This window comes from Nannospalax galili, unplaced genomic scaffold (genome assembly GCF_000622305.1).
Source record: "Nannospalax galili isolate Female #2095 unplaced genomic scaffold, S.galili_v1.0 scaffold85, whole genome shotgun sequence".
NCBI lineage: Eukaryota > Metazoa > Chordata > Mammalia > Rodentia > Spalacidae > Nannospalax > Nannospalax galili.
In genome coordinates, this window is record NW_008358866.1 from 525415 (window position 1) to 550474 (window position 25060).

Here is a 25060-nt window from a genome sequence, read left to right on the forward strand (position 1 = left end):
AGGATTTCATACTTTAAAGACAAAAAGTTGCCATTGGGTATATATACCACATTTTCTTCATTCATTTATTAGTTGACAGACTCTTGTTTCTATCTGTTGGCTACTGTCAATAGTTCTGCAGTAATCGGTGGGAGTGTGGACATTGTTTTGGTGGGCATATTTCCTCTGAATGTATAACTACTAGTAATATTGCTGGTTCACAGCATAGTTCTTTTAATTTGTTGAAATACAAAACACTACAGTAAGACTGGTTATTATAAAGGACAGTGAAGGATGTGGAGAAAAGAAAAACTTTGTACAATGTTGATAAGAATGTAAATTAATACAGATATTATGGAAAACAGTATGAAGGCTCTTCACTTTGATGATTGTTTACTTTGTTATATAGAAGATTTTTATTTTTATTTTGATGTATTTCCATTTGTCTATATTTTCTGTTTTCTGTTTGTTTGCTTGTTTGTTTGTATTCTGAGCCTTTAGGGTCCTGACCAAAAGAAAATAAAAGGTATCATATGACTTTTCTGATATTTTGAAGCTTTTCTTGTATATCTTCTAATAATTTAATATATCACAGTTAAGTCTTTAGTCTATTTTCAGGTGATTTTTTACATCTATTTAGAGATTTCTACTCCCTTTCTTTTGCATGAGCACAACCAGTTTTCCCAGCATTATTTATTGAAAATACTGTCCCTTTTCCAATGAAGTTCTTTATCCCGTTTGTTGAAAATATGTTATACGTAGGTCCATGCTATTAGAGTATTGTTACTGTGTTAGTGCTGTAATCCCAGCACAGGTTTATCAAGTTTTCCAATATTGTGTTGTTCAGAAGCAATCAGGAAGTTCTTTAAACGGTAATCCATTTACCCAAGCCTCTAGTGGGGCAAGGGCAGGCCCAGACACTTGTCTACTGTCTCCTGTTTGGGGTTTGACACTGTGAGATTCTCTCCAATTTCACTGAAAGCCCTAGAATTTGATGATATGCATATGGCCACCAATGTCACAAATCTCTATTACTTTCTGATCACGTACACTGAGATAGGACCAAAGGCTCACATTTCTATGGACTGCCTGCTACTGAGATGATGCGGGCCAGACTAGAAACCCATAAGACTGAGCTTCCTCCTGATATCAGGGATACTTCAAAGTTCTATATTTAGGGTGAAAGTTGTTAGGACCTTCCCATTGCTGGCACTGAGTTCCAAGGCAAAGCCATGTGCTAATTGCTCTAATTTACCTTCAGTGAATGAAGTCTTTATTCATGTTATGATTCTTGAAGTTGGAGTTAAATTAGTGAAGTCAGCACTTTGACCACTAAAACTGGTATTAGCTGACCAGTGCCTGATCCTCATAACCACAAAGACTTGTAGAGTCTCAAGGGTATACCACGACTCACATCAAGTGTGGCAGTGATATTGTTTTTTTTTTTTTTTTAATTTTTTTCTGGGAACTTTAGTCTCTGTCTCGTAATGTTTATATCTAGAGACTAGCTTCAAGCCCTCACCCCGTGATAGCTGATCTTTCCAAACTTGGAGGTGAGGAGGCAGGGTTAATTTTGGACTATCAGGGTTCAAACTAAGCTCATACAAGAGTCTTAAAAGTTGCAGGACTTGTGCCATCCAAATTGGAGAATGGGTGGCTACCCGAGGCCAAATCAAAAGCTGACATTGATACAAGCTATAGTGATTTTAATGAGAAATGCACCCTCCCCCATAGGTTCAGTTATTTGAGTACTTGGTCTCCAGTTGGTAGCACTGTTTGGGGAGGTTATGGAACTTTTAGGACTTTGAACCTTGCTGGAGAAAATATGTCACTGGCCGTGGGCTTGGAGAGTTGATAGTCTCTCCACACTTCCAGTTTTCTCTCTCTGCTTCCTATGTACAACTGAGATGTGATTGCTCAGGCTTCTCTGACTGCCAGCTAACTTGCATCCTGGTCATAAGACTCAAACCCTCCATAACTGTAACCCAAAATAATCCTTTCTTCATTAAATTTCTTTTGGTCATGATATTTTATATTCGCTGACTCAAAAATATGTACATGCACTTAAATCCATAAAATCCAAAACATGTATGCCAGAAACAATGCACATTGTTTTTGATATATGTAAGACATACTGAGTGACAGTGTGTGCTACTTTACACAAATCAGATAAAGATCACAGAACAAATGAAATTAATCCAAACAATGAAATATATAAACAAACTTACCTTCTTGAAATTTTTGTTTAAGTCAACTAGATTGAGCAGGAAAATGTTGTCCTTGGCTCCGAGGAGCAGCCTGCCTCTCTCCTCATCCAAAAGAAGAGTTTGGAAATCCAGTCCTTCTGATGAACCCAAAAATGGAACACAGCTATTTGAAAGAATCAAATCTATAAGAAAATTTTAAAAAGGAAGGGAAGGAAAACACATTAATATCAAAAACATCTGCTGTCTAAATATAAATATTGGTCCATTTTATGAATGCACGAATACATCATAAAATCTCCAATTGAAATATTTACAATCAGATTTCAATATACACTCCTTTATAAATGGGTACAATGTATTATCTATTTTATTAAATCTACTTTATATAAAAATATATTTAAAAATGAATATAACTTCAAAATAAAAATTCAAAATATTTCAAACCCAAGTTGATGTTTTAAAATTATAACTTAAAACAAAACTGATTGGAGTAATTAGGTATACAAAGTAAACATCAAACTGTCATAAATATCACAGTATTTCCTTCTTTCGTGATTTTACATTTTTCAGTAAATATACAAAATAATGAGCTTCATGAGGACATTTTCATTCATACATTCCATTGAACTTTGCTTCTATTCACCCCTATTATATTCTCTTGGCCCTCCTCCCCCTGAGCTGGTGGTCTACTCCTTCTCTCCTAATACTCCTCCTCTGCTCTCATTTCATGTGTATTTTTGTGTGGGTTCTGAACGGGAGAAAAGTTATGTGATATTTATGCTTCTGAGTAATAGGCCATTGTCTGCTTGCATTGTAGTTCTTCCATCTCCTTACAGAGAATGTATTTGTTGCTTCTGAGCTTGGGCAGCTAAAATGGTGTTATAATCATACACAGAACTTCATAGTAAAATCCTATTGTTGAAAGACCTACATACATGAGCTGTAGAATAAAAAGTAGAATCAAGGTGATACTGACTTCAAAGCTTCATCTCTATTGATTTGCTTTCATAGTCCTGGAAGATGCTATGCATGCTACTCAATGAAAACATTATTTGTTATCCTTACCCTTGGCGTGGTTAAGATATGATCCCTGATGCAATAGTGGCACAAATATAGTGGGAGTAACCAATTACTTTCTAATTAGATGTAATGTTTGCTTCAAAAGATGGAGAATGTACCTGACATTGATATTGAGCCTAGGAACATATGGTTGGACTTTTCACAGGCCATGGATGTGAGCCTAATAACATTGTTCTGCTAATTAGATATAGTATTAAACTGATTCCTAATAGCTTATTGTTATACCCATAGACTAAAGCATCTTTCAACTCCTACCAGAGAATCTTCCTTATGTAGCAGATGGTACTTAATACAGAAAGACACATGTAGAGACTAAGAGTCTGAAGCATGATGATCCCTGAATTGGATACCTATATCAAATTTCTGCTCCAAAGGCTCAGGAATCATTGTGGAAAGGTGGCACAAAGACTGATTGTAAGAGACAAGAGGTGGTGGGTGACCACATGGAAAAAGAGTTTTTCAGACACCTGGAAAGTTACTCATATGGACTCACAGCAATGACAGAATGCACAAGTACCCATAGCTCAAACCAAGGAAAATTCCAACATCATTATGGGAAGTAGATAATGAACCACAACACCACTAGAGGAATTATTGGAAATCAGAGGCTCCCAGGAAGGAGACAGCTAGTCTCTTTCATGGGTGAGACTCTTCATAAATTAACTGGGTTCCAGTGGATAGACCCACAACGGAGGACACTCAGAGACACAATTTGACTCTATAGGCATATTATATATATATATATATATATATATGTAATAGAGTACATGAAATTGGGCAGTGAGTAGTAAGAAGTAGTGAAAACAGGAGGAGGTGGTTTAAATATGATAAAAAAATATACTGCATAAAATACACAAACATAAAATAGTGAACTATAATTTTGCAGTCCCAAATGCCGTAAACCTTCTTTGCAGGACTCATTTCCAATAAATATTCCTTACTTGTTGTAAGCAGAAAATAAAACAAAAAGATGGAGGCAGGGGAATACCTAAGATGGGTATGATTAAAGCCTCTTAAGAGAACCCATTTCATACAAACCTTCACTCAATCAGATGATTCTGTATCTTCCAAAGGATTTCCCTTAATGAAGGTTGAAATGTACAAAATCAAAAATATGTGGGGGATTCCCAGAAGTCTATTTTCATTTAGCTAGTAAAGTAGGTTATATGATATAAACCCTATTATTTCAACTTCCTGTAGATAATGATTATTTTGAATAATGGATTACAACCGAATCACAAAATGAAACATGATTTAGTATGAGATTTAGATCAAAACATCATGGTTATCTCGGCCTGACATATCATTGGTGGTATGTTCTGTGACAAGTTCATTGTCTTCTGAGCCTCAGTTTCCTCATACATAAAATTAAGATAATAGAGACTATATAATAAGTCTTATCAGGGGGAGGATTAAGTGATCTAATACATGATTAGCATTAGAATAATTGGCACACAACAGTGCTATGTAGTAATCAACTATTACAGTGATGATAATGCTTTTAATGAGGGTGTAAAATCAATGAAAGGAAATTGTAATATTTCCCAATACATACAGCTGTCTTGATGATTAAAAGAGGCAATTTATAGCTATTCTTAAGGCTATGCCTGGCAGACAAGAAAAGTTCAGTAAATGTTATGATGAATATGGTCACTAAATCAAGTTTGGGTCAGATAAGTACTATTAAAGAACCACATTATCTCATCTTTTAACAAACAAGATCTACAAAGGGTGGGACATCTATGTTACTTTATTATACAAGAAAAATATTAAAAGAGTGTTTATCCCACAGATATTTGTATCATATAGTATATGTGAGTCATTGCCCTAGGTAATCATGTTATTGGATTAGTGAATACTGCCAGCAAAAACTTACAGGTCACTAGAGAAACAGATATGAAAATCAATTAGAACACATATGAAATCAATTCTAGTAGAAGTTCGAATGTTCCTCCTGAGGTATCATTTGTCTAGCATATCCCTGTTCTGTGCTTTATCCATCCAAAATCACTATAGGTTCAATTACTGAGAACATCCTAAATCAGACGATCCACCTGATGTACAATCATGTTACAATAATCCAAGCCTACAGTGTACCCCAGTGCCTATGCCATTCAATTCTTTCCTCTCATCAGATCGGCACTGTAACATCTTGCATCATCTTAAGATAGACAAGCACCATTCAGTGTTTACATGTTTCACTGAGTTTACTGGTGTAATTGTTATATATTATTACTTATCACTCAGACCTTATTGTACTTATTTTATAACACTTCATTATGGGTATATACACCCAAGGAGGGCATAATGTATAGAATTCACTGTCCTCGCAACTTCAGGATCCTGGGTGGCTTGGGAAATATCGCTTATGGAAAAGGACAACTATGTGTTTCTATCCTTCCTCAGGATGAACTCCTTCAGGACAGAGCCAAGGTCTTACTTGTATTTTAATTCCCAGTACTTATCTTGGAGATTGAGAAAATTTAAGCACTTAGTGAATATTTGTGACTTTGAATTCATTCTACTAAACATGGAGAATATCTGGGGGCCTCAAAAAACTAAAACCAGACATAAAGACAGGGTCCAGATAGCAAAGGCTAATGATGTCATGCTGGGGAATTTCAGTATTATGTAGGTGACTGAAAACCATGAACATTTTTTATGCGGGGAAGTGACAAGGACTATAACTGAGTGTTAGAGAGATAAGTGTGCTGTACTGCTCAGGATGGATGAGGATGGAGCCTCGTGGCGTCAGGAAGGCTATCCAGAAATTTCTGTAACACAGAGAGTTCTTGAAATGCAGCAATGGCAGTGAGAGGAGGAAAGTATTTAAGAACTGTTCCTTTCACTTTTTGCCTATACTTATACAATAAGAAAATAAAATTGACATAATCATTTGGTGTATTCTATTTCACCATAACAAATTCTATTTGGTTTAGTTTCAAACAAACTGAACAAGAAAACATCTGCAGAAATATTGACTAACCTGAAGTATCATCATTTCCAAATGATTTAATATTGGCCTCTGACAATGCTAGCATCAAAACAATTCAAACATACTTCACCAATCCTTTGTAGCCAAATAAAATAATTAGACTTAGACATTACGTATGAAAAAATTTTCAGGCTGACGCACACATTAGGAAAAGACCTTGGGACAGAGATTGGAACAGGTTCCTTCCTCCCTAAACAGCTTATCTTTCTTGTGCTTTTGCCAATGCAAGGAAAGTCACTTTTTTGTTTCCATGGGGTCCTCAACTGAAACCCATAAAAGTAACTCTAGAGAATATATCTTTATACCTCAACTTAATATACAACCTGAATTTCAGGAATCAGACATGGAGACTTGGCCGTGCTGACTGCAAATGTCAGAACTTAATTTTTTCACCTAAACTGGAAGTTCCCAGGCATGTGATTGTTAATATTTTTCTAATTTTAAAGCCATAGGATCTGGTCAGGACATCTCCTCTCCTTTCATGAAAGGGCAAGTGTGTTCCTTAACATGTGTCATGCAGAGGTCTGTTGTGTGCTTGGTTAGCCAGAGCCAGTGCTCCTTGAGATATCAGCAGCATTTATATCTGGGTCCTAAATGGCTTGTTTTATCTGCATAAACCCTTGAACTGAATCAACCATAGCCTCCCTTCTAATTGTTCCTTTTGTTGGTCCAGTCTCCTCATTCTCCTGTCTCCTTCTTCCAAGCTAGGATTTTTACTCGATCTAGACACTCAGATCTCTACTTTGGTACAAGAAATATGATGTTAGAATTTCTGAAATTCAATTATCTCCAAAATAAATGAATTAAAAATATTATTTGTGTATTTATTCTTAAAAATATAGAAATTATTGGTTGCAGTAGATTTAAATAGAAAGATGATACAGAAGGTGTTCTTGACCCTCAAGCAAAAACCTATTACAGAGAAACTGGAGGCTTCTAAGGATCAAAATCTTAATAAAGGAGACACATTTTCATGCATGAATATGTGCATTTATTCTTCAATTCCCTCTTCCCCTCCTCTTCTTTCTTTTTCCTTTGAAATCTCTGTGTACGTATGTGTGACATGTGCGTGCATGTGTGTGTGTGTGTGTGTGTGTGTGTGTGTGTATGTGTGTGGATGAGTGTGGGTGAATTCATGCATGCCATGGTGTACATGTGGGGGGGGGTCAGAGAACAACATCATGTGTCAGTCCTTACATTCTACCTTGTTGAGACATGAGCTCTTGTTTGCAACTTTGTACTCCAAGCTAGGTAGTCCACAAGATTCCATGGATTCTCCTGTCTCTGCCTTCCGTCTCACTGTAGAGCAATAAGATTTAGAGCTGGCAACTAGCACTTCTGGCTTTACATGAATGCTGGGGATTTGAACTCAGATCTTTAAACTTAAGTGCTGAGCCATCTCCCTATGCATCTCTTTTTTTGAGACAGGTATCATGTGGTCTCATTCCCTGTATATCTGAGGATAATCTTGAAGTCCTGATCCTCCTGCCTCTACCTCCTATTGCTGGGATTATTGGACCACGTCATGACACCTGCTGTATATGCATTGTTTTGAAATGAGTTTCCATAGCCTTCAACATTTTTTAATATCTGGCCAAAAGTGACAGGAAACGTCATGTTTCTAAAGTAGTCAGTATAAAAGCGAGTTACTACATTCATCAAACTTGGTTTTGAAGGTTATGACTGATTCCCCTGAGCACCTGGTCTTTTGCTACAAAGACTTGAAATCAAGGTCAGAACACATCTGCCCTTGCAAAGCCTACAACTTGGTGGTGAAGAAATACTGATCCATAGCGCAAGTGAAAATGTATTGTGAGAAATCAAAAAAAAAAGCGTACTTAAATTATTCAACCATTAATATCTTTTCTAGTGAAATAGAAGAAATTCTTATCTACATTTAATTTACTCTACCTAATAATGCTTTCTCATTTCTGAATGTAGATTGAGTTCCATGGTATTAGAACTTTAATATTGTTAGAGTATGTGACTTATCAAATAATAAATGAATTCATTTTTGTGGTGCTGGATGTAACTATTGTTTTTAAAAGCGGGTAGCCTTTAAACTTTGGAAACCACAAATAAGGTATTATGTAATTATAATTAAGGGAGAGCTTATCCACAATCTTGTATGACTCTCAGGTTGTTAATCCAATTATGTCCAGTAGGCGTCACATCATGGATTTGCTCATAGTGTTGGAGTTCAAAGCAAGGACTCCCCCAACACATGGCCAGATGCTCCTCCATGTGATGGGTAGACTAAGGGCCAAGTATTGAAATAAATGCTTGCTCTGAAAACAATTTTTTTTTGTATTTCTTTTATAATGTCATTTAGTACAATTGTTCATTTGGTCTAAAAACACATTTGACCTGATGGTCTCTATTCTTCCTCTTCACCCTCAAAAGGAAGGGAGTGGTCAGTAATATTAAATCTAATAAATTTAGGATTAAGCAACACAGACTTCCTCAGTTTTTGAGTGCTAAATGAACATAACCTTAAATCCTTGAAAGATTCAATTTATTGCCAGAGATCCTGAACTGGGCGGAATTGGCAGTTACTCTGAAAAGACTGCCAGTCTAAAAAATGGTTTCCCACTTCCTTTAAAAAAAAAAAAAAAAAAAAAGCTGTTCAGTTAAAAAAAAAATCTTGTATAAGAAAATCAAGTTTGTTTTATGCATAGAGAATAAAAGAAAAACTTTGCAGAAAGTTGAATTCTGCTCCATGCTGAGTTAAGGACCAGAATTCTTTAGGAGGAAATCTTGCATATAAAAATAGAACAGATCAAAGTCCAGCCACCTTTCTCTGTCTCCTCTGGAGGCTTAGTAGAAGTTCTTTCTCCACCCACTTCTCCTTTTCCTTTAGGAAATAGCTGTTATATTATTAGGTCTAGCTGAGAACCCTTGACCATAGGCATATCCAGTGTGTTCTATGAAATTTGCCTAAGTAGCATATATATAAACCTTTCAATTTTCTTTCTATTCCAACATTGCTTCTAAAATTGACTTTTCTACTAATTTTGAATACCTGGGGACTTCTTTATTGACTTAATAACTGTCCTATAATCTTCTCTGTGGAGTTCCTACAAAGTAACTATCCCCCCTATACTTTCTAAAAAGGTTTTAGCTATCAATTCATTCCTAAGAAAAGGCTTTATCTCAGTTTGGATCAAGAATTGATCAGAGACAAAACTGCAAAATGAAAGTCAGTCCTCAGTGTTGTAGCTTGCTGAACCCCTCAGCTCCTCACAGATGCTTGCTTGCTTCTCCAACTTTTGGTCCCAGAAAAAGCATTCACTTGGATTTAACTGAGGGGAAATTAATATTGGCTCCGCTTGCCTTCCAACAGACTTTTAGAGTCTTGAAATCATGTGAAAAAGATTTTGGTTATCAAGATAGCTCATACTACCGACATAAAATTGCCATTTATCAAGATGTGTGCATTTAGCTACATTTGGCCAACTGCTTAAAATAATACATAGAATGTCAGTCAAGCCTAAAATCTTATAAAGTACTACTTCAAAATTCCAATATATATGATATTGTCATTTGGCTAGCGAAGCATTTACCCTAAATATTTGTTCCCATGAGTGCAAGTCCAATCAGAAAGAGTAACAAAAATATCAAAATTTCACTTGCTCTTTTGCAATAGAATGTTAGAGATCATTGTGTTCCTTAGTACTTAGAACATTATCTGTGGTAATCAAGAATCAGATGAATTCACTTAGGGAAATAGAAATTAGAATCAAGGGGGCTAGAGCCATGGATCAGCAGTTAAGAGCACTGGCTCTCTTACAGAGGACTCACCACCCACATGGTGGCTAACAACTGTCTGTAACTCCAATTATAGGAGATCTGATACCCTTTTCAGGCTTCTATGGACATTGCATGACATGAGGCCACTTATGCACATGCAGGCAAAACACTCATACATATGATAAATTAAAATAATAAATAAATAAATAAATAAATAAATAATAAATCCAGGGTATAGAGAGATGGTTCAGGGGTTAAGAGCACTAACTGCTCTTGCAGAGGACCCAGATTCAATTCCCAGCACCAACATGGCATCTAACAACTATCTGTAATTCCAATTCCAGGGGATCCACTGCCCTCTTCTGGCCCCCATAGATGCTGCATGACCCAGGTATACTTACATACATGTAGGTACAACATTCATACACTTAAAATTAAAGATAAATAAATAAATAAATAAATAAATAAATAGGGACTTGAGAGATGGCTTCGTGATTAGGAGCATTGGCTGCTCTTGCAGAGGAAAGAGGTTCAGTTTCCTGCACCCACATGGAGGCTAACAGCCATCCATAACTCCAATTTCAGGGGAATCTGGTGCCCTATTCTGACCTCACTGTGCACTGCACAACACAGATGCACCTACCTACATGCAGGCATTACAGGCATACACATAAAATGATATAACACATAAAATATTTAAAATAAATCAGGTTAAAAAAATAGATGCATCAAAAGAATTTTTAAAAAGGAATTCAGAGACTAGCATATTATTGGATTATTTTTTGCCAGAACAGGATGTGATGGAGGAATGCAGTACTTTACCTGGCAATATTATTTGCACCTATACTCTAATATTTTGATTATGAAATCCCTTTAGTTAATTTTTTGGAGAATTTCATATATTACTGTATATACATCATTTCCACATGTCCAATCCTTTCATACCCTCTCTGAAGCTCATGACCTTTCTTCTATAATTATTACTTTTACACAGATATAAATACATATATATGCACATACACACACACTGAACCTGTTTAGTTGCTCCTATGTACATGTGTTTAGGGCTGACCACTGGGGATTGGATAACCTAATAGAGGGCTCATTCCTCAAGAAGATTGAGTCTTTTAAATTACAGGTTTATTTTCATTTGGTCATTTGGTGGATTTTAGTATTGAATGCTCATATGAGCTATAACACACAAGATTCATAATTTATAAGTCTTTGTAGTTACATCAAAATTAATCCATTTAAATTCTTCAGAAGCTTGTCATGATTGATACTCTTCCTACTGTTCTGCACAAAAGCCCAGTATTATAAATAACTAATACTTTCCCCAGGTAGCAGTGACAGGATGGAATAAACTTCCTCATACTATCCTAGAGGATGGTTCTGAGGGAAATTGATCGAACTCCGATAATTATTTTCCTAGTTCTTTTTAAGGTTTTTAGAATTTCTCCAGTTTCAAGTTTCAAGTTTCAAGGAGTATTTAAATTGAAATGCCATGTTAAAAGTGAATGAGGATATGCTCTAGCCAAGTACACAAGTTTAATTTTAAAAAATAAACTCAAAAAGCTGTGTCTTCACACTTTCAATACACAGTTGTAAGTGAAATAGAGAAAAGTTAGAGAATACCTCAAACTGACTACTCCAAAATAGAAAGCAAAGAGTTATGATTTTTACTTAAGAGATAACATTTCACAACAACCATAGTTTTCCAAAATCAATTAATATGAATTAAATTAAATAAATGCATATCAAATGTTATTGTAAAAACTTGTATGTGAGTGAGACTTTGGTCACAGTTGGGATGTTTCTAGCCATCTGTATCCTAAGCCTTTGAACATGTCTTCTGTTTTTCCTGGAAGTTGTTCAAATTATGACCTCACCCTTACTATTATGAAATTTAAAATGATTTGCCACACATATGTACTTTTGTCATTTATCATGCCAGACATTTGTTGTGACTTTTGATTTGAACTTTCCAATGATTCAGGAAAATTTTAGACTAACTTTTCATTTACTGTGGATGTCAGCCATACATAAAAATTTCTCTAGGTCTTCTTGAGATGATGCATTTAATCTTGGTAGAGGTGGTAGAAAGACTGTCCTTATTATTTACACACTTTCTTCCAAGAAGATGATTAAAAACAGCATGATAGGATATTATTTTCCAACTCAGGCAATGTGGAGAGAGTATAGGGAGTAAATCAATGTTTTCCATAACTTGTCTATGTCTAAAGTGTCCACTGTTAATGACTTGAACATACCTGCATCCTCAGTCTCCCTTGTCTCAGTTGAGAGATTTCTTTTATTATCAGCTTCCCTTTCTGATTTTAATGACATCAGTGACACAGCCAAGTCCCCAAGATCAGCTTCTCACTCAGTTTTCTTTTCCTTTCCTTATTTCCTTACCCTCTTCCTGGTTTCTGGTCAATATTTAGTATTTACTCTAAGTCCATTTTACATCTTTGACACTAACACCCAGTTAAATATACAACTTGGAAGATCCTGTCAGTTCTCACCTTTTCATAGTTATTTTGTGTGGTAATTTTGCCCCTTAAAATCCTAGAAGTCTAGCTGTGAGGTGGCTCAGCAGGTAAGGTCTTGCTATCAAGCCTAACCCACATAGCAGAAGAAGAAAATGACCTTGCAAATCGTCCTTTGACCTCGATATTCACATTGTGCATGTGCATATACACAGATGCAAACAAATGTAAATCAATCAACCCTAGCAGCCCTAGTTGATAGGGATAATGTCTAATCACTGCTATGTTTCAGGACATAAGAAGTCTGATTAAAAATTAAAAAAAATAAAGAAAGAAAAAAAAAAAACTAATGATTCTTCACACTGATGATTTTGTTTATCATTTTCACCAAAGTCAGGATTTATTACAGATTGTTAATGGTGTAAAGATGGTAATGAGCCTTCTGGAACTCCAACTGTGGACCTAATGCTTCACAGTTTCAGGGATTTCTGTGGTGACATCTTGCTCCCGTTGAAAGGGAAGAGGAATGCAGGAAACAAAACTACCTTGAGCATTGGGTCTCAGTATTTACCTCTGTTCTTCAGCTGGGATTCTGGTTAGTGCACAGACTGTCATTCAGAAGTAAGAGCAGACCCAAAATTCTGAATTTCTGACAAGTTCACAAATTATGCTGTTTCTAATGATGCCCAAACCACACTTGGAATAGAAAGGCTTTCAAAGGAGTACTGTGGCCCTGTTGTGCTCAGCTTGCTTGAATTAAAGAGTGGAATTATTTCCTTTTTCCACACTACTGTGTCAGTGAAGCTATCACCAACTAATTTATTCCTACAGCTAATTGTTAAAAGTAATAATATACTTACTTTTTTTGTTTTCTTTTTTTGGTCTCTTTGAGACAGGGTCTCCCTGTAGTCCCAGCTGGCCTGAAACTCACTTTGTATACCAGGCTGGCCTTGAACTCACAGAGATCTACCTGCCTCTGCTTCCCAAGTGCTGGGACTAAAGGCATACATCACCGTTCCCGGCATATACTTACTTATTTAAACTAATTTAAACCTGCTCCTCAAGTCAAGCTATCTAATACTGCAGGGTGCAGGGAAGTAAATTCATGTATTTTGTATAAACTTGGAAAAAAGATTGCAGGATAAGGACTTACTTTTGATTTTCAAAATTTTTTCATGTTATATGTGGTAACAAACTTTCTGCCCAAGATGCCTACATACAATTTTGTGTTTAAAGACCTTAAATGTTTATTATGTGTATTTCAATGATACATTAAATTTAACTGAATTTCTGTCACATCATTCATTTTATACTTTACAGTATCTGATGAATTTACTCATCAGTTATTTAAATTGATTCCAAGGAGAATCTGTTTTTAGGAGACTAACTTTTAGACGAGGAAATTTGGGCTCAAAAGAGCAAATGACTGTTATTATAATGTATACACAGGGCATATCAGAGGAAGCGGAAATCTATGTCTTTTTACTCTAGACTTTGATATTTAGCATTACTTGAATAAACAAGATTTTTTCTACAAAAACTGTACTTAGGGCTGGAACGATGACTCAGTGGTTAAGAGCACTGGCTGCTCTTCCAGTAGAAACACATTTGATCCCCATTATCTATATAGTAGCTAACAAACATCCTTAACTGCAGTTACAGGGGTTTCAATGCTGTCTTCTAGCATCCATGGGCATTACATGACATGGGTGGATTTACACACTTACAGGCAAAGCACACACACAGAAAGTAAACAAACTTATAAAAAGTTTAAAAAGCCTGTACTTATATTTACACTCATTTATACTGCCTATATTAAGAAAAATTCATCGCTGCTGCTTTTTGCACTTCACTATTCTATTTAGATTACTGAAATAGGCAATATCTGACTCACTGTGACTTTAACTGAACATGCCTATTAAGGGACATCTTTCTTTGTAAAGAGTAAAACCACTTTATTCTAGGTCATGCTTCTGTTGGATTAATAGCATGATTAAAAGTCTCTCTCTCTCTCTCTCTCTCTCTCTCTCTCTGCCTCTCTTTTTCTTCCTTTTTTTCTTGAGTCACAGTTTCAGGTAGTCTAGACTGGCATTAACTCCTAATCTTCCTGCCACTGCCTACCGTGGCCTGGGATTATAGAGATTCACTCCTGTGCCTGACACTAGTTCTTAAGAAACAGAGAAGCATTTTTCTTGTTTTCTGTTACAAAGGACACGATGTAATTCTATTTAAAACTGTTAAACTTTCCCTTAAATTTATAAATATAATTACTGAAAAAAAATCTCAATATGAAAATTCTCTGAAGTAAAACTCCCACTTTTTAGATAAATGAAGTTATAAACAAGAAATTGGGCAAAAATGCTTTTATTGTCTAAATGTCTTATAAAATAACAAACCACCTATGTTATAACAATTCAACAGCCAAGCTTGGAAACTCACACCTATAATACTAGCATTTAAGAAGCTGTGGCATGAGGAATCATGAATTCTAGACCAGCTTCGGCTACAGAGTGCTGCTCTCTCTCCACAAAACAAAACAAAGCAAAACAAAAAACCAAACCAAAACAAAAAAAGCATTCCACTTAAGCTTTTCCAACACAAACATGGGTGACTGTATTTAATAAGAGAAAAAATTGTCTTTACTTATGTCTGCCCCATCTAAAGACTCTTCTGCATTTACAGACCTTCTGCATTTATGCATGGCCAAAGGCAGTCAGAGTATCTCATGATCTATATCTCCTTAGCCTATTTTCTTTGTCCCAGAAAGACTATTGTCTTATATGATTATGGAACTTACAGTACTCTATGAACATCAATAGAAGAGTAATGTTTATAACAGCAGTGCATGTACTGTATTAGAATGATTATTTGATAATACTGGTGTTGGATGAAGGTACTTTCTTTTTTGGTCTTTTTTCAGACAGGGTCTCCCTGCAGCCCCAGCTGACCTGGAACTCACTATGTAGGCCAGGGTGGGCTTGAAACCACAGAACTCCTCTTGCCTCTTCCTCTTGAGTGTCAGATTTAAAGGGATACAGCTAAATTTTAATAGAAACACTATTAAATTGAAAAGCAATAAGTTCCAGGTCCAATAATTAAAAAATAATTGCTTATGTGAACCTAGGGTTATTATTTAGTCTTCCTAAAATTTTGTTTTTAAATGTTTGCTTACCAGTCTTAGAATGCAACTCAATTGTAGAGCACATAGGTAGCATTCACAAGTTCTTAGGTTTGAGCCCAACCACCACGAAAACAAAAACATATAGAGTGCCTACAACCTGTGTTATGGCCACTTTCTTTGTTTGCTTGTTTATCTCATTTTTTTTTCACTGTGACAAATGTGACAAAATGGTGGAAGAAACAGTATAAAGGAGGAAAGACTTCTTTTGGCTGATGGTTTTAGAAATTTCCCTCAATGTTCATTTGAGCTCTAGGATCTCTGTTGCTGCTATTTCTCCAGTAGGCACTTGCAGAAGCTCAGCTTAGGCCATCATTCACATTGGCTTGACAATAAAAATGCTCACTTTGGATTGCATCATGACCTGGAGTGATTTTATGATGCATTTTAGCCCATACTGAAGGCTATTGAAAGTCAAAAGCACTACTCTTATCAAGGTCAGCAGTGATCTTCACCAGTGTAGGGACCTGTCAAACACAAATACCCATGTTGCCTAATAAGCAAACACTGCAGTAAATATAGTGGGCAGTGTCCTCAATGAATTCACATTCTTTTATTAGTTCTCATCTGAGGGAAACTAATCCAGGAAGAAAATCCTTTGTGAGTACACAGGAGTAACTGTACTGTGAATTACAAATTTCCAGAAAGCAATTCTATATTGTGTTTACATAGGGAAACCTTTGGTCTGCAAACAACCATTAAAATCTAGCTAGATAATATATTTTACAAAAAATGATAGTTGCCTGCATGCATTGATTGCTTACTGGGCTAACCACTATCATAGGTGTTTTACATGGATGCGTACAACTTTGTAACAATTTTATGGGAATTAAATAAATTATTCACTATCAAGTTACAATTCACTATGATGTGAGTAAGAAAAATCACAGCACAGTTTATAAACAGTGATGCAAACAGCATGTCAGTCAAGCAAGGCATTGTGTATTCAGAACCAGCACCTTCACTATTTTTTCATACTGAATTGAAATAATAAATATGATATTAAACAAGATAAATTGAACAAGATCAATGAGCTACAGTGCCAGAAAATATCCAGATAAGACCCATGATATATTTCATAACTAAATTAATTAATTTATAAGTATAGAAAAATTAAATTTATCTAATCATGCCCTTGAAATTTATAAGCAAAGAACCATCCCATTAAATAAATTTAGGCTTTACTAAAAAGCAACAAATAAAAATGTAAAACAGGACAAAGAAGAAATAGCAAAATTTGACATACTTTTTTGTCTTGATATTTGACCCTTAATAGTTTGTATTTCTCATAATGGTATAATTAGGTGATGGGAACACTGGCCTGAACTCACCAAACATAAGCAGGCTCTTCTGCCCTTTGAGAGCATCTTGTTCCTGGACAGATCATCCAGGACAAATCACATCCTCCTCACCTTATCATTTAAATGTCCCTTAAAGCAATGCTTTCCAGACATTTGTGACACGAGCACAAGTATGATGATGTTTGAGTACTTATGCTCTTCAGAGTCTTCCTAGCACTTATCCTTATTTGAAATGACATGTCCTGGTCTTTAATGTGAACAGTGATTTTTTTCTCTGACCTAGAAAATTGCCTAACACACTGCTCCCTAAGCATATATTACACAATTGTTGAATATATGATAACTGCCAATATGTTATTTTTCCTTTTCTTGCTAATGACTTGTAATTATTTTCTTTTCTGGATTTTTTTTGTTTAATATCATCATGGGGACAATGTTATACAGATGTATTTCCATACAAATTCTGTATATAAATAATAATACTTAACACATATACAAAATCCTTAGTAATAATTGTAAGACAGAAAGTGACATAATAAATTGAAGTGTATTATTTCTTAAATGTTATTTTTGTAGGACAAGGGTGTAGCTCAGTGGTAGAACCCTTGTCTAGAGTGAGTTCAAGGCTGCATGAGAACCTGAATAAAAAACCATAAAGCAAGAAAGGTATTTTTATAATGTCAGTGTCAACTGTAGAAATTAAGATGAGAAGCCCAGTTTGTAGGGAAAAATATATGTAATTCTTATATAGAAGGGAATCTGAATGTGCAAAAAATCCTACCTTTGTAACATCACACTACCCAGAAAAGAGATGCAAGATGAGTACAAATGTAAGAATTCAAAACAGGAACTGAAGGAAATTGTTTTGCGTGCATACAGAACCAAACGAGCTCCTTTCATTGAAAGATCCAAAGATGTCTGTATTAAGATCATTCATCCAATAAAATAGTTATTGTAATTCATTTGACCTTTAAAAAATTCTTCAAAATATTCTTGCAGCCATTCCAAGCGCTAAGGCTACTGTTACTGTCTGCATACTGTACATGTAAGGAGTCATGACTAATGGAAAACAAATTATATCGTTGTTGAGCTTTTAAAAACCAATTATTTTTAAAATCCAAATTAGGATTTTTCATGTCAGATGACTTTGATTTGTTCACTTTGTACTCTTATCTAAGTGCCACATTGTGAACTTTCTGCTGCTTACTTGGCTTTCTCACAGGTGATTTCATTTCATTTGTCAGTAGAGACTCCGAGCCAGAACTGCCCAGTTGAGCCCTCCCAGACTCTTGACCTATTGAAACTAGGATTTTTTTGTTTTAAGTATTGAGTTTTGTTGTGACATACTGTTATACATCAATAGATATCCAAATTATAGCTTGGTTAGCTGAACAGGGCACTACTATAACAAAGACTTAAAATGTGGCTTTGAGGAAAGATTGCCTTTATTAAACAATACCAATTCTAAGAATCATTCTTTTTCCATTTCTGTGTGTGTGTTTGTGTATGTGTGTGTGTGTTAATTAATGAGCATTTGTGACTGTGCATGAGCATTTGTTTGTGTGCCTTTGTGTACACTTGGAGGCCAGAAGAGGGAGCATAAGGTATCCTGTTCCATATCTCTCTGCCTATTCCTGTGAAGCAAGGTCTCTCCCTGAACCTGATTTCATCTCTGCTAGGTTAGAAACCAGTAATCCCTAGGCAATCTTCTTGTCTCTATCTCCCTCAGAATTGGAATTATAGATGTTTTCCAGGAGTCTAAATTTGTGTCTGTGGAAGCTGGGCTACAAATTCCATTTCTTACAATTACAGAGCTCTTAACCACTGAACCACCCTTCCCATACCCATAAGAGTCCTAAAGATACTGTTGCAACATAATTTTTAAAAGAATCAAAAGAATAAGAGTGGTTATCACACACAGCACAGCAGGTATGGTGATGCACATCTGGAACCTCAGCGCTCAGAAAGATTATGAGTATGAAGTTAACCTGAGCAATAGAGAAATACTTTGTCTCTAAAATGGAAAAAGCAAAAATAAAAATACCCTCTGCATCATCACAACAAAATGAGTTTCGTAGATCTAGCTTTAATTTAATAGGCTGTATTATAAATTGATCTGTAGGAAATTGGGTGTGACAGTACATCCTTGTAATCCCAGAATTTAGGAGGGGAAAGCAGGAAGAATGTGAGTTCTAGATTGGTCTAGGATATTGGACACATAGAAGGACTGTCTCAAAATCAAAGCCACTAAACAAAATTCATATGGTTTCTTTATATTAGATAAGCTATTCATATTTAAGTCTATTGAATCTTGTACTACTGCATCCAATCCATAACATGTGCAGTAAAATTTCAAGTTCTGTTACATTGTTAATACTTTGAATTTCAGTTTAGCTCTTTTCCCTCATACTTTCATTTCTCTCATGACGTTCTGTTTATCTTTTGACATTTCCTTCATTTTTGAGCACACAATTGTCTATAGTCCTTATTTGCTTGTGTAAGTAACTGTACCATCTCAAGTGGGCTTCCACATGTTTGCTTTCCTTGTTATCATTAATTCTGCTGTTTTTTAATTTGGTTTTTTTGTTTGTTTGTGTGTGTGTGTGTGTGTGTTTGTGTGTGTGTAGTAACTGTTTATTATGTGGATATTGTAGATTTAAATAGTTGGGAATCTGGTTGTGATGATAGTGGTATCATATTTAATAATTGATGAATCTTGTTCCTGAAATTATTGTCTTTACTAGCAGATGAGCAAGACTCTTTTGAGGCCAATTTTGAAGTTTTAAGGCAGGTTTCTATGTCTTTTTCTCTTAGGGATACAATAGTCCAAATCTTTTACCTTTGTTTTTGCTTTTTTGAGGCACATTCTTGCTATATACAACAGGTTGTCCAAAAATCACCATCTTCCTGCCTTAGCTAGATTTGTAGGCAGGAGTAACCAATTCTCAAATGGTGACCTTTGCAGTATGTTAACTGAGTTCCCAAGGAGGGCCTTTTCATTCTAAATGATCAAAGCTCCTGCAGATCTCAGCATCTTTGACATTCAGTATCTTAGCTCAGCTCCCAAACTGCCTGTACCAAGCCTTCCTATGGCTCACTGTCAGGTGGATTCTCTTCTATCTTGCTGCCTGTTGCTCCGTATCCAAAAATGATGGCATTTTGGAGTTTGCAAGTTATGCACTTTTTAATGTCAGAAGGTACACTTGGACAGGGATGGTTAAGAGCTTTGACTTTGATTTTGATGTGCAAACTACACCTTACTTGAAACACAGAGAGATTAGGGGGCAGATACAAAATTAAAGAAAATCTATGGTTAATAAATAAATGGATAGTTCTCAAATCTAGATTTTAATTGTTGTTGAAATAATTTACTAATAAATTATACTTGATAATGTTATCTACCATTTATAATTAAGGAACTGATCCTAGATTTCCAATATACTCCAATTTAAATTAATTTATACATAGAAGTATATAAAGCGAAACAAATAGAAATCCCTCAACTCTAGCACACAAACATAAATTCCAAGTAATAACGTTATCTTTTGTCTTCATCTTTCTCCATTTTGTTTTTCCATGTTGGGAGTTTAACCTAGGGTCCTGCACATGCTAAGCTAGCACTCTACATCTACCACTGGTCTACATCCCAGTCCCAATCCAGCATATTGAACACACAATGATTAGACTATCTGAATATTATTCTCTCTTCCTTTAGACATCCAATTAATTTTCATTATTGATATTACTTTGTCTGAAAAAACATCATCTTAAAGATCAAAGGAAATTACCTATCTAAGTTTAGTAGAAGTTTAGAATAAAGGAGTCTGATGCTCGCTGCATATCTTTTAAAACTTGTGGTAAGTACTCTACTGTAAATCATAGAAAATTGGAGAAAAAAGGAAGAAGATATTTGAACATTGAATTTGGGAATAAGCTATACACAGACACATGCACCCACATAATGAGCAACTATAATATTATGCTTACACACTGTTCTTTCATAGTAACTAAAATACTTATAAATAGTTATCTTAGTGGCTGAATGAAGGCTCTGTGGTTCAGAGCTTTAGCTGCTTTTGCAGAAGACCCAGTTTAGTTTCAAGCACCAACATGGCACTTAACAACTCTCCCTAAATTCAGTTCCAGGGGATCCAACACATCTGGCCTCTGTGGGACACCCATGTGGTACACTTCTCTACATGCAGGCAAAAAGACTCACACACATAAGATATAAAAATAGAATAAACAAAAATATAAAATAACAGTTAAATTAGATTTCATTTTAATCATTTCTTTGTACTTTAATTAAGCTTTTCACATTGATTGGATTCCCATTTTAAAACCTGTATATAATTGGCAGATATCTAAGATATTCTAGGGTTTAAAAAATTTTGAAAGTGTTAATATCTTACTGTTTAAAAACACACTCAAACAGGATAGTAACTGTAATTAAGCAGTTATTTAGAATTAGTTAATTTTTTTTCTAGTTTTAGAGATTTGTTTTAGTACAAAACTTATTACAACTGGTAGGCTAAATTATTTATTATAAATATCAACTGAGAAGTGTACTTGAGTATTTTAGGCATCCTTTCATTCACAAAATTAAATAAATGTATTTGTTTCCTAATTAATATTGCCTTAATTGATGCAAACTTCAAAGAAGTCCATATATATAAATACAATAATCAAAACAGACATTCAGATATCATAGTGGACAATGAAAAATATTTACATACTCACCTTTGTAGGTTAGCTTGAGTCGTGGAATATTTTGTTTGGAAGTTCCCATGATGGGAAGAAACAACATGGTCATGCTTAACATCATCAAAGTATGAAAAAGGTGACGATATTGACTCCTAGACCTTGGTTTCTCATCTTCATTAGCATCCATGATGAAAGCACTGTTTTGTTTCAAACACTGCTAATGTACTCTAAAAGAAAAAAAAATCCACTGCTCAATAGCAAATCTTTCAGATAGCATAGTTTCTCTCTTGCTTTAATTTTACAGAATTATTGCAGAGAGAATGAAACAGGACAGAGTAATAAAATCCAAGACTATCTTTGGGTGAAAGAATGAATATACTAGTAGAAATTCAACTATTTTGTTAATGAATAACTCTCTTCTACTTGGGTTGTTTTATTTATATTTCCATTTTAAATGCAAGTATCTTCTCCATAAACCAGCAAATTTTTCATAAAGTAGAAGTGATGGGTAAAACATTATTTGTAATTCATAACATTCCCAAAGGAAAAGATCCTCAAACAAAACCAGACAAAAGACATTATTTTGAGTGAGGTAATTTTCTCTTTTTGGCTTTCAAGGCTTTAAAAATGTTCATTTAAGGTGGTGGATTTGGATGAGGTCAGGTTAGGGTTACCAGACGGGAATCACACAAGCTCATCAGGACCACATGCCCTGCTATACTACATAGTGAAACACTGAACAGAAAATCACATTGTAAAATATGAAAGTTTGTAGGAAAGAAGAAGGTATTCCTAAACCAGGTTGTCACAAGTAATCTGACTTTATTGTCTTTGTTAAAATCAAAACAAACATTTCAATCTAAGCCTGAGAAAATCACAAGTAATATTTATTGAATATGTATATTAGATATATTGAAAATGTTTTTGATATAGACCAAATGGCTTAATGCTAATGAGAGCTATGAAAGGTATCTATAAAGAATATAAAAAATGAGGAAATAAAGGTACATAGTGAAATCATTCTTCCAAAGTCACATGGTTAAGTAAAATGAATCAAAACACATGTGGACTTTCATTCCTATCTGCCTTCTTTGCATGTAAGGCCATGGATGATTTTTGTTATGGCCAAGTCCAGTGATCTTCAACTTTTTATGGAACCTTTAACTTCCTTCCTTGGTGCTGGAGAGATGGCTGAGTTGTTAAGAACACTTGCTGGTCTTCTAGAGGACCCGAGTTTGAATCCCAGCCACCACGTGGCAGATAACTGTCTGTACCTCCAATTCCAGGGATCTGTCACCCCGACATCTGAGGGCATTGCATGACATGGGTGCACTTATACACATGCACACAATACACTCATAGACATAAAATAAAATTAAAATAATAAACTTGCTTTAACTTCCTTTCTTTATCATTAAAGTATGGCTGTCTTTTTAGTTAACAGTTCACAGAAAGGATACTGCTGATTTGAAGTTCAGTGAGGATTTTGTATGTAGTAATTGCTTTAAATCTTACAAAAAATTAGCACTTTCTTGTTAATAACTTTAGACATAATAATTATGAATCCTATTTGGAGCAGTATTATTATTTAGTATTCAGAATAAGTTCTTCATGCTTATTTGCTTTAGTTTAAGACATTTAATTACGTTTTAAAAAATTTATTTAAGGGAGATCAATTCTTCTATTCACTGCTAGGGAAGCTTTCTACTAGTAAACTATACTCCACATTCATCCAAAAAATTCAATCTCAAGATCCCAATTAATTCTCAGAAGGTTAAATCCATACTCAGAGTAAAATAATATCATAAATCAAGGTGTATGAATTCATGCTTCTTCCTGACAGGCACTATAGGATTAGTTAAAAATGTATCATCAAAGATAGGCAGAATTAAATATTCACTGTGTGTAATTATTAAATTCTTAAGGATTTCTGCATATGAATAATCAAATTCATTCAGATATTCATTTAATGATATTTTATTAAATATGTCATGAAGCACTATTTTATTCATCTTTACCTGACATTTTTTTGAAGCCTTTACTCAAGTAAGTATATCTGACAAACAATAGGAGTGTATTTCTAGCAAAAAAAAGTCACAAAATACTGCCAATGACATGTCTTAATGGCAAAATTACTTTTTGTTGTGGCACACATCTGTTGTCTCAGCACTCCTATGGCACGATGGGAGCTAGAGGCAGGAGAATCACCTGGAACTGAGAAAACCAGCTATCTTGGCATATACAGCACAGCAGATACACGAGAGATCTTGTCTCAACAAAGGGCAAGGCAAGAATAAATTTCTGAAAGATGTCTTCTAACCTCCATATGCACACCATGGTATGAACACACATCCATACACACACATCATATATACACAATAATAACTAAAATCTCTACAAATATACAGCAGTCCATTAATATATTTGTTTTATGCTTTTAATTATGTATATGTCAATATAACTTAACTAATGAAATCCTTATTTAAATAACATTTAAATAAACTTTAAAAGCAAAAGATCTATTTTATTTTCTGTGTGTGGTTGTGTGTGTTTCTGTGTTCACTTGTGTATGCAGAGATCAGAGGACAACCTTGGATGTTGTAGCTTAGGGACTGGCTGTCCACATTTTTTTAAAGAATCTCACTGGCCAGCAAATTTCAGGGATCCATCACCCAAGATCTGGTATTACAAAAATCTACTAGATTTTCGTTCATTTAAAAAGCTGTGTTCTGGGATTTGAACTTGGTTCCTCCTTTTACAAATAAGCCATGTCTCTAGTTCATGAATTATTTTAAAGGTAGAGGGGAAGCATGTTTATCCTAATGCTACAAAACACAGTCTCTTCTTTTAATTTGTCAGACAAGTATCAGATCATATTTAAATTATACTTTTAACTACTCAGTCTCACACTTGCATCTTAGTTTGTGTTTATGCTATAGATAATGTATCTATCTTTTGAAACACAGATTCACCTTAAGAATTTTCTACATTTTGACAAATACTGTCACAAGTCTATGTTTACTTATTTACTGTATTTTCTAAGTTTTATTTTATTTTTAATTGTGTGCATGTAAGTGTGTGTCTATGTGTGGGAATTTGCACATGACTGTAAGTAGCCTTGGAAGTCAGAGACATTGGTTGATTCTGGAAGTGGGTTTTATATGGTTGAGTAACACTCATTGTGAGTACTGATAATTGAACTTGCATCTTCTTCAAGAATAGTACACACTCTTATCTACTGATCCATCTCTCTAGCTTCCATTTAATTTATTTTTGAGATAGTCTTATGTAGTCCTTACTAGTCCAATGATCGCTATGAATCTCATAGTGAAATTTATGGATTACAGGCGTGCATCATGATACCTGGATTGCACTTT

At 34.9% G+C, this 25060-nt stretch overlaps 1 protein-coding gene across 2 annotated transcripts in view; it reads right to left on the bottom strand.

The window, feature by feature from the left end:
- Sema3d (semaphorin 3D) overlaps positions 1-25060 on the bottom strand; it is a 207991-nt gene that overhangs the window by 111870 nt on the left and 71061 nt on the right. For both annotated transcript variants that reach the window (XM_008822472.2, XM_029558376.1), the window contains exons 2-3: positions 21720-21910; positions 2208-2368 (exon numbers count right to left, since the gene is read on the bottom strand). In XM_008822472.2, coding sequence (XP_008820694.1) covers positions 2208-2368; positions 21720-21870 — 312 coding nt within the window. In that variant the 5' untranslated portion in view covers positions 21871-21910. The remainder of the gene's footprint in view (positions 1-2207; positions 2369-21719; positions 21911-25060) is intronic.